At 28.1% G+C, this 11,892-nt stretch overlaps 4 protein-coding genes across 5 annotated transcripts in view; 1 reads left to right on the top strand and 3 right to left on the bottom strand.

Moving 5' to 3' along the window:
- Window positions 1-225: 225 nt before the first annotated feature.
- On the bottom strand, window positions 226-2,450 carry LOC106109346 (thioredoxin domain-containing protein 17-like). 2 transcript variants are annotated; one of them, XM_013290810.1, is made up of 3 exons: window positions 2,181-2,450; window positions 1,621-1,702; window positions 226-679 (listed from the first exon to the last, which is right to left on the bottom strand). In XM_013290810.1, exons 1-3 carry the CDS (start codon window positions 2,323-2,325, stop codon window positions 526-528), a joined length of 381 nt encoding a protein of 126 aa, XP_013146264.1. In that variant the 5' UTR covers window positions 2,326-2,450; the 3' UTR covers window positions 226-525. The 2 variants fall into 2 exon arrangements, with proteins under 2 accessions (XP_013146264.1, XP_013146263.1); XM_013290809.1 differs by lacking the exon at window positions 2,181-2,450 and adding an exon at window positions 1,814-2,058.
- Window positions 2,451-3,327: 877 nt separating this feature from the next.
- LOC106109343 lies at window positions 3,328-6,252 on the bottom strand. The gene is made up of 5 exons (XM_013290806.1): window positions 5,866-6,252; window positions 5,659-5,766; window positions 4,884-5,044; window positions 4,718-4,787; window positions 3,328-4,306 (listed from the first exon to the last, which is right to left on the bottom strand). The coding sequence occupies exons 1-5, from the start codon at window positions 5,939-5,941 to the stop codon at window positions 3,354-3,356; spliced, it is 1,368 nt and encodes a 455-aa protein (XP_013146260.1). The 5' UTR covers window positions 5,942-6,252; the 3' UTR covers window positions 3,328-3,353.
- Window positions 6,253-6,533: 281 nt separating this feature from the next.
- On the top strand, window positions 6,534-8,412 carry LOC106109331 (peroxisomal membrane protein 2). The gene is made up of 4 exons (XM_013290788.1): window positions 6,534-6,868; window positions 7,187-7,279; window positions 7,399-7,684; window positions 7,929-8,412. Exons 1-4 carry the CDS (start codon window positions 6,780-6,782, stop codon window positions 8,025-8,027), a joined length of 567 nt encoding a protein of 188 aa, XP_013146242.1. The 5' UTR covers window positions 6,534-6,779; the 3' UTR covers window positions 8,028-8,412.
- A 1,637-nt stretch (window positions 8,413-10,049) lies between these two features.
- Window positions 10,050-11,892, bottom strand: part of LOC106109102 (serine/arginine repetitive matrix protein 1) — a 9,366-nt gene continuing 7,523 nt past the window's right edge. The window contains exons 9-13 of the mRNA XM_013290504.1: window positions 11,404-11,460; window positions 10,863-10,919; window positions 10,653-10,656; window positions 10,543-10,574; window positions 10,050-10,252 (exon numbers count right to left, since the gene is read on the bottom strand). Coding sequence (XP_013145958.1) covers window positions 10,129-10,252; window positions 10,543-10,574; window positions 10,653-10,656; window positions 10,863-10,919; window positions 11,404-11,460 — 274 coding nt within the window. The 3' untranslated portion in view covers window positions 10,050-10,128. The remainder of the gene's footprint in view (window positions 10,253-10,542; window positions 10,575-10,652; window positions 10,657-10,862; window positions 10,920-11,403; window positions 11,461-11,892) is intronic.

Below are 11,892 nucleotides of genomic sequence, written 5' to 3'. Positions count from 1 at the left end.
TTCATTGCGTTTTTTATTTGCTTTTTAATTAAAAATGACAAAAAATAACTTATTTTTACTTAATACTCCATTAATTTTAAGATTTCGATAATTTTCCTAGTATGTTTGAAACATTAATTCTTTCGTTTTTATAGCGTTCTATAAAAATTTAACTTTGTATGATCTTATCCTAATGCAGTTTCTTATTGATTATTAAGGTTGGAAATATTGAATAAAACCAATAAATATATAATACATTTTTATTTAAAAAAATATACACATTGTAGAAACATTTGCTTAAGTATATATACATTCATATAGGCAAAATTGCCTTACAAACGCATACTGTACTGGAATATAAATATTGGTTTGAGACAGGCAAAATAATTAAATGGAAAAGTGTGTTAACACTCCGCAAACACATTATACATATTATATACTGATTTCAAGAGAGTTGATCAATAAAATGGATTGTTTATATTTTATAATATTTCCTCAAGTCTGCATACATGGAGTTCTTAAATTTAATTTCTTGTTTTATGATATTCAATCATCTTCTTCAAACAGCATTTGCAAAAGATCTCTTTTCGTGCACTGACTGCCTTCAAGTCGCTGCACTCCTTTCCACTTTATTATCGTCGGAATTACTAAAAGCTTTGTACGACTGTCTGTTCTGAAAGGACATGCTCTGTCTTTCCAGCTGAAATAATAAATAAATCGTTAGACCTTTACCAACTAAAACTAGATTAATGCACTCAATTCTGATTGTTTTTACCAAACAGTCTAACTGTTAATTAAGACTGTATAATTGATAATTAACATTATTCCTACACATTCACTATTTTAATTAAAACCAGGTCATAGCATATTAAAATTGTAAAAACAGGGCATATGTAGCATGCTTTATGTTATTTTATTTTTCTATCCTAATACCCTTCATCGGTGTTGATATTTTTATAAAAAGAAGTCAACAATTTTATAATCTTTGACAAAGCAGCCATAGCCTAAGTATATAAAATGCCCAAGTCAAGAAAATATAGCAATTTCATATGGAATCTATTACATTGATAATAAACTAGGTTACATATGCTTAGATGTTTGATAACTCAATCAACATTCCTACCATTGTCTTACTAACACAATGAAGAATATTAACGGTATTTTTTATTGTTTTTGAGATATTCTGTACAAAAGCCAATAAAATATTGAATTAAATACCTCTGATTAAATACCTTTGATAACAGTTACCTTAGTACTATTGTCACAAATGTCATTGGAAATTGTGCTTTGTAATAATGTAAATAGAGTATTGCAGTGAATTGACCAATGTTTTGCAAACAGTGTTAAGTTATCTAATCTGTCTGGATTATTTTACAAATAATGCTGTATAATCTGTCAAATAACATTGAATACTGATTCCATATATGACACTCTGAAGTAAAAAGTAAAATTAACATCATGAATGTTAAAAGCTTCCTAAAAAATTCTTTATTTTAGGTAATAATTGTGTACAAAATATATGTGCACATATAATTTAAGCTTGAATATAGATGTTACATATCAAAGGGTGGATTGGTGGAAAGGTGGATTAGTTTAATGCATGTCCATTCTACAAGATAATAGGGCAAACAATATACTCACTAATCTCTGTCACCAACATCAACATAAGCAAATACAACATTTCTCTTCAATTCATCTAGAAATGCTTTAATAACTGGTTCAGCTGAAAAATATTAACATGATTAAAACGGTACATGTGGTAAAAATACAAGAATCATGCATAAAGGCTGTCATAATTAAAAACTATGTAAAGATTTTAAGCATGTTTTGATACCCATTTGACAATAAATACACCAGCTCCTGCCATTTTCTTTCTTACTTCCCGAAAAAAGGAAATAAACATTAGGACCATTTTGAGGCAATTTATTGACGAAAGCATTAAATTCTTCGTGATTTTTCAAAAATTCCTCTTTCACTTTTGGTTTAGCCATCATTTCAAACAATGTCACAAAAATTCTTCTTCCAAATATCTTACATTGACATCAACATAAAAGAGTTTTCAAGTACTCAAAATGACCAAGGAGGTTTAAAATTAAACATCAACCATACAATTTGTTTATGAACTACGAAATGTCAAGGTTCATAACAGCAAGGTTTTTAAGTACATTAAAAATTGTTTCAGATTTTAGACAACAAATTACCTTCAACGCAGTCTGGACACCAACTTCTGCCTTCGGCGTTTTTGGATCCGCTAAAGTAGATCAGAACAGGTGGGCCTTTTGCATCAATAGAAGCGGTATAGTTGGAAAATTCTTCAAAGCCTTTAATATTAACTAAAGTAACCATTTTAACCAATTATCGTGTCCAGTATCTCAATACAACTTTTGTGAATGCAACGATATTTTATCAGAAAAAAATCACCGATAAATAATTTGACATGTAAATAGAAGTTGACGTTCACGTGTCATTGTCATGACATTTGAATTTTAATGCCACAGAGTAAAAGAAATCTACCTTAAATCGTGTTATTTATATGCAAAAAATATTCAGTTAGACTGGTTTCATTATTGAATTACTAAAGCTTTAAGAAACCGACATAAAATCGAGTTGCTGAAAACAAGTAATGCGTCGTCACATAAAAAAAAATACGCCTGACCCGACGGTAACACCACAGCCGATTTGATGCATTTTCTTCCGAACGAAGACTCAGAGGCACAAAGAAAATAATCAACTATATAAAATCTTACAATAAACTCTTGTAACATAATTTATTTCACGAATGAATACACAATGTCTATAAAACTATTTATTATAAAATAAAACAAAATCTATGTTAAAGTGTTAATAATAAATTATGAAGAATATACAAAAGTCTACGATTCTTCTTTTATATAAATTTACACATATTTAAAAATCACTTTAATTTAGCTATGACATGTATTATCCTATTTTCCTTAACAATTTCTAAGTGGGCATAGGTTTTTATTATATATTTTAAAGTCTATAATAAACTCCTCAGCTGAACCACTTAATGAACCAATAAAATGTTTAAAAGGCATTTACCAGCAAAATTTCATAAACTTTTTATAGTACTTAAAACCTACATTCTTTATTGCTACAAATTTTATACTGAAATTGTTTACAATTGCATTCCATTAAAGTTATTGTTATTTTTATTATAAACACAGTTTAAATTTGCCAGCATTTTAAAATGTTATTTCATTAATATTGGTTAGATTTAATTTAGTTTATAAATTAATTGTTTATGTTGTTGCAAATCCATAAAAATGAGCGCATAAGCAAAATGAAGTTCTTAAATTACTGATTGAAGATATATTTGCCTTTTTAATTTCATGTAGATCTGAATGTTATTCCTATGAACAATTATACAATTTGTCTAACTGCATTTGTAGATTTTGTGACGTCACAGCGGGTGTATTTGGTTCTTCTATATTTTTGGATTTTATTGGCGTATTTAAAAATATCATCTGTTCTTTCATTTTCATATAAATAGAGAGAGCTTTGTTGTCTTTGCTAGGTGATTGTAAACTAGACATATTTGGCATAGATTTGTGGAATACCTTTTTTCTTAAACACAAATTCTTTCTTGGTATCTTATATGTTGGTGATTTTGTAGGTGATTTGATGACTGAACAAGGTATTGCTACAATTTTGCTTTGAGCGTCTAATTTCTGATTATCTAATTTATCTTCACATGTGTTCTCTTTATCATGTTTTGTATTTTCAGAATCTATTTTCTTCTCATTGATGATTTTGTCAATATATTTTTGTTGTTCCATCATCGTTTTTAAATATTGTTCCATTATCTTGATTTTATTCTCATTTTGCTCTTTCAGTTTTAATAAATCGTTAAGTTGCATACAATTTAAATTGCTTTGATTAACAACATCGAAACATATTATTGAATTACACATAAGTTTTTCTGTATTATTATTATTATTGAAATGTAAATCTTCTTTCCTGCTATTTTCCTTTGGAGGTGTTGATAATATTGGAGAGACTTCTTCAATATCTTCTAATGTAGGACCCGCTTCTTTAAAAGGTTTTGCCTCAGTTTTACTTATTAAATCTTGTATTTTCTTTTCTGTTTGTAGAAAACTTGTGTCACAACTGGATGTTGAAGATATATTAGATAATGGTACATCTTGAATTCCTTCTAGAGGTTTTTGGAAGTTACTTTCTGTTTTTAATTTTCTTACATCATTCTCTTTGTTAAAAAGAGTTTTTCTCTTATACAATAAGTTGTTTTTATTTGTAGGAGTTTCTGGTATCCTATAAACACCACTGATGCGGACACCATTTTTATCTGAAATGTTTACGCAATTTAAAATTAATAAAGAATTAAATAAATGTTAGATGATAATGTAAATAATAAAATCATCGAGATCTGTCAGGTTTAGATGGTAAACTCTCACAAACATCCCTCCATACATAGATCTAAGCTTTCACATTTATAATATTAGAAAGATTGGCTGTAATATGCTTTACCAATCTATACTTTAAGCTATTTAATAATCATGTCGAACGAGCTTACGACACGACTCTGTCCCCGTGACATTAAAAAAAAACAAAAGCGGATAACCTAGGTGTTCTTCCAGTACACCTGTGCCAAATTTCATTGAGATCCCTTGAGCAGCTTAGGCTACAAACTATAACATCCATCCATCCATCTAAACTTTCGCATTTATAATATTAATTAAATGTAACAACTGCATACCTGGTACAATGCTCTTTTTCCCATTCCAAACTGGTTTAGAAACTTTTGGTGTTACTGGATTTCCAAAAGCCTGAAAAGTAATATTAATATCCAAGATCATTGAATAACTGTCTTTGGACTTTATTTATAGGTTTTCAATACAAAATATTATCAACAGATTTCTCACCATTGGTTTTGGTTGTAATTTCAATGTTTTTCTAACGGAGTTCTCTTTGCCAGTGGCAGGTTTTGGCTCAGTTTTTGGTAATTTAACAGAAGAGTTCCATCTACTTTTTCTATTTTGATTAACTGCTGGGGTAGATTTGACTGTAGTCTCATCTTTTAAATCTGGAAATTAAAAAAATCTATTAAAACAAGAATAAATGTGGATGTTTAGATGGATGGATGTTTGTTAGATTTTGTAGCCTAAACGGCTGAATGATCTCAATGAAATTTTGCATAGATGTAGAGTGTAGTCTTAAAGAACACAAAGGCTACTCAGTTTTTGTTTTAATAATTTTTTAATTTGACATGTACGGAGTGTAGAGCAAAAACTACTAATTAAATAAAAATTTAGCTAATGTTTTCTAATCATATGGAAATAGACCAGTAATCCTGAAAGAAAATATTTTATGAGTGTAAGTGAAAAATAAACAGTTTCACCTTAATTTGGTATTAGAAACATTTTTACATAACATATTGATCAGTATATACAAATATTTAAATGAGGATTTTAAAGTAAATACCAAAGGCATAGCGAACTGTTGCTCATAAAGAATGGAATGAAGCATGTTTTTATTCATAACTTATTTAAATTACATTTAATTTTATACAGCAAAAGCGCTTTAGATTTCTTAACATGAAACTTATTGAAAAGTGAATAGCAATTGTTTAGACTGATAAGAAATATTTATCTTTATAACTTTTATTTCATGGAATAGAGAAAATCTGAACATATTTACCCATTAAAACATTTCTCATTTCAGTATATGAAAGTGGTTTAAGATCTACTCTTCTGGGGGTTGGTTGTGCTGCCATTAGGGTCCTCATACAATCCTTTGATATTATGCCTAAAATCACACAATAAAGAATAGAATATACATTGAATCACTATTATTAATGTTTTTAATATTTAATATGATATTGTTAGTAATATTGTTTATACTAACCTTTCAGCTCTGGTAGCAATTCACGAATTGGCTTCGCCTTCGTTGATAATTGAATATTATGAGCCTTATTATCCATGATATATCTCGTTTCACTTTATAATATCCATGTAACTTTGCCAATTTTTTGATTCTCATTTAATAACTCTCTTAATACGAATCAAGTACCAAAGTTATTATTATTTACAGGCTCTATTTTATTCACTCAATTACACGGCTTGTCTGACGATCATAATCAAAATGATAGCCAATATAACTTAAAATCCTCCAGTTTAAGAATACTTCAAGAAAATTAGTTAAACTGCAGAGAAACCCAAACACAAAATACAAAACAAAACTTTTTCTTACACAGAGTTCACCAAACAATCAAAAATTTCAAATCGACAAATTCAGTTAACTGTCAATTATGTCAAAAGGAACCTGTAAAACTTTGATCAGTTTTACGCTAAAAGTTTTATGTTTTTGCAAGAAAATTTTCGGATACCAGCATTTATTGGACAAATCTTAACAATACCACAAAAAATACTTACGAAACATAGAGAGAAGCAACATACCTAATACTTGTATTATAAAATTATTTTTTTATAAATATTAAAAAATTGTATCACTCTCGTTTTATTTAATCTTTGAAATATGTTGAAAAGTCGTCAACCAACGTCAATGTCAAAACTTGACAACATAAATCTGCAAGACACTGTCACAAAGTCCTATTGGAATTCGTTTTGTTTTGCCAGTTTTGCCCGCACAGTAGTTGATAAGTACAAGTAATGATAACGGACTTATCATTATAAACTTTGATCTATAGATACCGCCTTGTTCTCGCTCCTTCCGTTACAGGATTGTATTGTAATCAAAATTTTCAAGAACTGTTCGTAAACATATAAATTTAACATTTAAAATAAGGAAGATTGTGCAAAATGGCTCTATCAAAACCAATCATGAATCTGGTAGCATCCTATTTACAAAACTTGTATCTACATCCTATTAAAACTAAAGCAATAACAAGGTATGTTGTTCGCTTAAATTTTTTACTACGATAAAATGTTATACCTAATACATTTTAAGCGATGAATACTTAGCAAGTTGAATGTTCAAAGTCCATATCTTGTGAAAAAAACTGATTTTCATATAATCAACTAATCAAAATTCTACATACCCACTCTTCTATAAAAAACTTAACTAATAATTACCTACAATTCTATTATTGAGTTATTAAAAGTACATTCAGTAGTATGTGCTAAAAGTTATTTACTTTAGAAGTTCTTAATAATAGATTTGTCTACATGTTAAGACAATAACTCAATACATATTTGTTTTGTTACAGTTGTGTGGTGGGATCAGCTGGGAGTGTTGCATCACAACTTGTGGCTGGTCAACCACTGAGATTAGATCCTGTATTGGCTTTTGGACTATATGGGTAAGATTGATAACTTTTTCATAATCAAAAACATTTTCTACAGTAAAAATGAACATTAAAATTTACAATTATTAGTAAATAATAAGTTTTATCAAAGTAAGTTAATTTAATTTTTCTAGATTATTATTTGGAGGCACAATACCACATTATTTCTATGAAATATTAGAAAGAATATTCCCTGAAGATGCTGTTGCTTTTCCGTTGGCCAAGAAATTATTATTTGAAAGAGCAATCTTTGCACCAATTATGCAAGCTTTTTCATTATACACATTATCAAGGTTTGAGGGAAAGAATCACAATGCTGCGTTGAAGCAGCTGTTTTCTCTGTATTATTCAGTTCTTGAAGCAAACTGGAAATGGCTTACTCTGTTCCAAATCATCAACTTGGCATTTATTCCACCAATGGTAAGTGGTAATTTCTTACTCATATCCTATGTCACATAATCCATTCATACTACTGTTCAATTTTAATACTTTCATGTTTATATGATTTTATTTGTAACTAATTGTTTATACATAACAATAAATGTAAATTTGTTTTGTTATTTCCTTAACATATACAGTATTGAGCTTCAACAATTAAATTTTCCTTGTAATATTTTATAATTACTATAGCCAAGCATGATAAGAAATTGTTTATTATTTTCAGTTGAGAGTGCTGTTTATGAATCTCGTTGGATTCGGTTGGGCAATGTTCATCGCAACCAAACGACGTGAACAGAGTCAAAAGAAGAACTCTGGCAACTAAGACATTTTAGACTTCAAGTTTTTATGAAAAAAACTTATGGTATGGAGTGTTAATGATTGGGATGGAAGGTGGCGGTTATTTTTACGTGTTTAATGCAGGGAAAGATATATTAGGATTTTATAATTTCTGTATCCTTGAGTTATTAAGATTGTATTGTTAAAAGATACATTTCAATTTAATTGAAGAGGCTGTGAAGCAAAAAATCATTCAAAGTTCAACCTTATCTGATTCATCTAGTTCTTTGTATTAAACAGTACATTAATATAACATAATTCTGCAGTAATGTAGAAGTATTCAAGTGATTATAGGTTATGTATAAGTGTAACATGTTTGCAATCCTAATATATTTAATATTTGATGCATTTTTTGAAAGAAATAATTGTTAGTATATTTTAAAAGGAATTGTAACATTCCATGATTTTATTTTGATACAACTTTAATTATTACCTGATATTTAATAAAATATTTTTACATATGTTTATTTTATTTTCTATTGTACATCCACTTTAAGAAAACCAGAGAAAATATATAAAAAATTGCATTGATTGCAACAGATCATGAACATTTGAGGTGCAAGGAAAATATTTCAAGTCAAAGATCTTCTAAAGTTATTTGAGATGCTACCTTAACAATACAGAAAGGATAGGAAAAATCAATAGGCAAGATAATATCAATAAAATAACTAAATCATATAAGGTAATTTTATTTTGACCAAGAGTTTTTTATGGTGAACATGGAATTCATCTAATTATACTATTTGTCTTAAAATGCATGACTTCTATGAACTGAACACAAAACTAATCAATGTCTACTTTGACTGTAATTATTGTAACTTATTAAATATATTGAGATTTTTTGTCTACTTTTTTCACATCCATGTTATTGCTTACCATAAATATTTTAAAGTGAAATTCCATATTTACATATACTTTATGAATACAGTTCAGTACAGTGTAGTACATAAATAATTCACAAAAATAAAAAAAAATGCATTTAAAACAATTATGAAAACAATGCGGTGGTTAGTAAATTAAATAAATTAGACTAGATTGGAAAAAATATGTAAAAAGACTAGATTTCCGTCTGGAAAATTAAATTGCGACTTAATTTCTACTAAAATATAAACACAAAATGGTTACAATTTTTAAATATAAATAAGCTATAAATGACTACATTGAATTGTATAATTATAAATAATCGGTTTTCAATAAATATATTGCACTATAATCTAAAACATGTTGAATTAAATTCTAAGTTGTTACGACTAGAGTATTTTTGGTACGCTTAATGTCTATATGAGTTTCGTTTGAATAAAATTATCAACAAAATATTATAACGAAATAAGAGTGTAAAAAGAGATCAAAACAATATTTTCTATGATTACGAGTATAGCATGGCATTTTTTAATTGTAATCAAATTATTTTAGAGTAAATAATCTTTGGCCAGTTTGCTGATATTTTTTTTAATCTTAAATATAAACTGGAATGCTTTTATAATAAATGTTTAAAGCATTAGCTATTTATAAATAACGAATATTCAAACTCCCATATGTATAACTAAGTCGAAAATCGTTAAAAATGTATAATTTTAATTAAATATCTTTTATATCGAATTTCATTGCATTAAATTCATAGTTTTTCATACGCATTTTCATTACGCAGATGTTTTTGACTATTTAATCAATATTAATTTGATTATATTTGTCCTATATTTCTTGATTTTATATTCGAGATTGTTTTTAATCAGTTATAATAAAGCATATAGCATAACCAACAGCTTATTCTTGAGAAAACAATGGCCACCATTAATTACGTCATATTACGGTCAGGAGAGGTTGGGGGACACTATTTTCAACATTAAATTGTATGTTTTACTATAAAACATACTCGAAACTATTATGGAGATATTCCTTAAAATAGCGTATTTAACTAAAAAGACTAAAGCCGTTATAAAACGGAATGTCAGATATTTTGGCGCCAAAAATTACCGTTCCGGTTTTCGGTATATATTCATAAACACATAGGGTTGTCAACATAAAAATAGCAACGTAATTTATGGTTGGCCCCAAACCAGTTTTGTCATTGTCGATGGTTAGCTGTCTCAATCGTGTTCAGGTCTCGGGGAGCGAGTCCAGCTCCTCTGCGAGGATCTGCTGCTGTAGTCGCTCTGTGTGCTCGGCGAGGACGGTGTTGGTCTTCTGTACGGTATCGGACGTTTCCTTGCGCTGATCAAATTGTTAATTTGTTAGCGGACATGCGAAAGTTAGTTGTGTTAAAATGAACAAAATCAAATTTTAACATGCAATTTTAATTTGAATGTGAAATGGTAACAGGCATAATTATTTCTCGATATTTTATATAGCTATTTGAATAGAGTTATCGCGTTTTTTACATCAATACTTAAATAGTTTATCTCTTTCATAGTATAAGATCACCTAATACTATTTACTTGATTATGTAAACTAATATCGAGAAAGTATCATACTTTGTATTAAAATATGCAAATATGGCTTACCTCCTTAACTTGTAGTGATAATGCCAAACTAGCTTTATAGAAAATTGAAAAAAAAAGTTATTTCTTTTAAGTGTATTCTACAACTTCTCTATACAAATGCATCACATTACCAATCTAGCATGCAAAAAATAAATAAAAAAAAAAGACAAACATAATTTCACAGTAAACTTTAATGTAAAAGAAACAAATCAGATTAATAATATAGTAACAAACACTTGAAAATAAATGTCCATTGAAATATAGCAACACTGTGTACATCTGTCAGTTTGAAGTAATTTCCTTAACGATTAAAATTCAAACATTGGATTCCATTAGTTCACCTTCTTCTTCGATATTTGTATCTGTTCGGTTCGTATGTAAGATCTATTATGGGTGCGCTACGGAGGAAAACATATTACATTAATAAATTACAAAAACTGGCCGAGAGTTAGTGTAACACATTATGATGGTTCTGATCACTTTAATTAACAAGTTTAGTAGCACACCCCTGTTAGTAACGGATATCGCATGTTACAATAATTCCAAAATGGAGGTGATTTAATGTATGAAAATTTCAATGAATATTTGAAGGGAACGTCAAAGAAATTTTGCTTTAATTATGACAATTATCCAATTTGTATTTAAATACATTTTAACATAGATACAATATCCAAAAAATTTTAACTAAACTACTAGCAAAATTATACAATTCAGGATAAAAAAAATGGCAAAATAATGAGCATATATACCACAGGTTAAGTAAATGCAAATATAAACACCATGTGAAATATTCAGCAATATATTAAAACATAAGTCTTATATAGTGAACAATCCATACAATACATATAATAACTTAAAAACTATTCTATCCAGTCACTTCACTAATCGGAGCTACTGCTCGTGTCTTCAGAACTCGTGCTATATTTTCGTGACTTTTTTCTACAAACAAAATGAAAAAAAAAATCGATAAAACAAAAAAAAACATACTATGAGGTGATTTAAAAATGGTACGCTTGTTGCAAAGAAATAAATAAAGCTAAAATAAAAACTAAATTAGCATAAGAAGCGACACACGCAAAATGTTAAAGTACTACAAAACCACTTGAGGCAATAATGATAAAATGTAATTATTACAGAAAAATAAATAAAATTATCATTATTATTTCAACACAACCCCCATACCCTATACAGTGCTTTAAGTTTTGATATGATTTATGAATTTTTGGTAAATTTTGAATAAAAATGTCTAATAATTTTATACGACATAGATAGTAAACTTTGTTAAACGGTTAAGTAAATAAAAATATGACAGGTAACCTCAAAATACTTGATCATATTTACATAGTAAATCTATTTAAAATCAAAAAAGAA

The sequence above is a fragment of the Papilio polytes genome, unplaced genomic scaffold, assembly GCF_000836215.1.
Source record: "Papilio polytes unplaced genomic scaffold, Ppol_1.0 DF821289.1, whole genome shotgun sequence".
Lineage (NCBI taxonomy): Eukaryota > Metazoa > Arthropoda > Insecta > Lepidoptera > Papilionidae > Papilio > Papilio polytes.
Note: the sequence above shows the minus strand (reverse complement) of the source record. Positions and strands in the feature narration are given on the sequence as shown.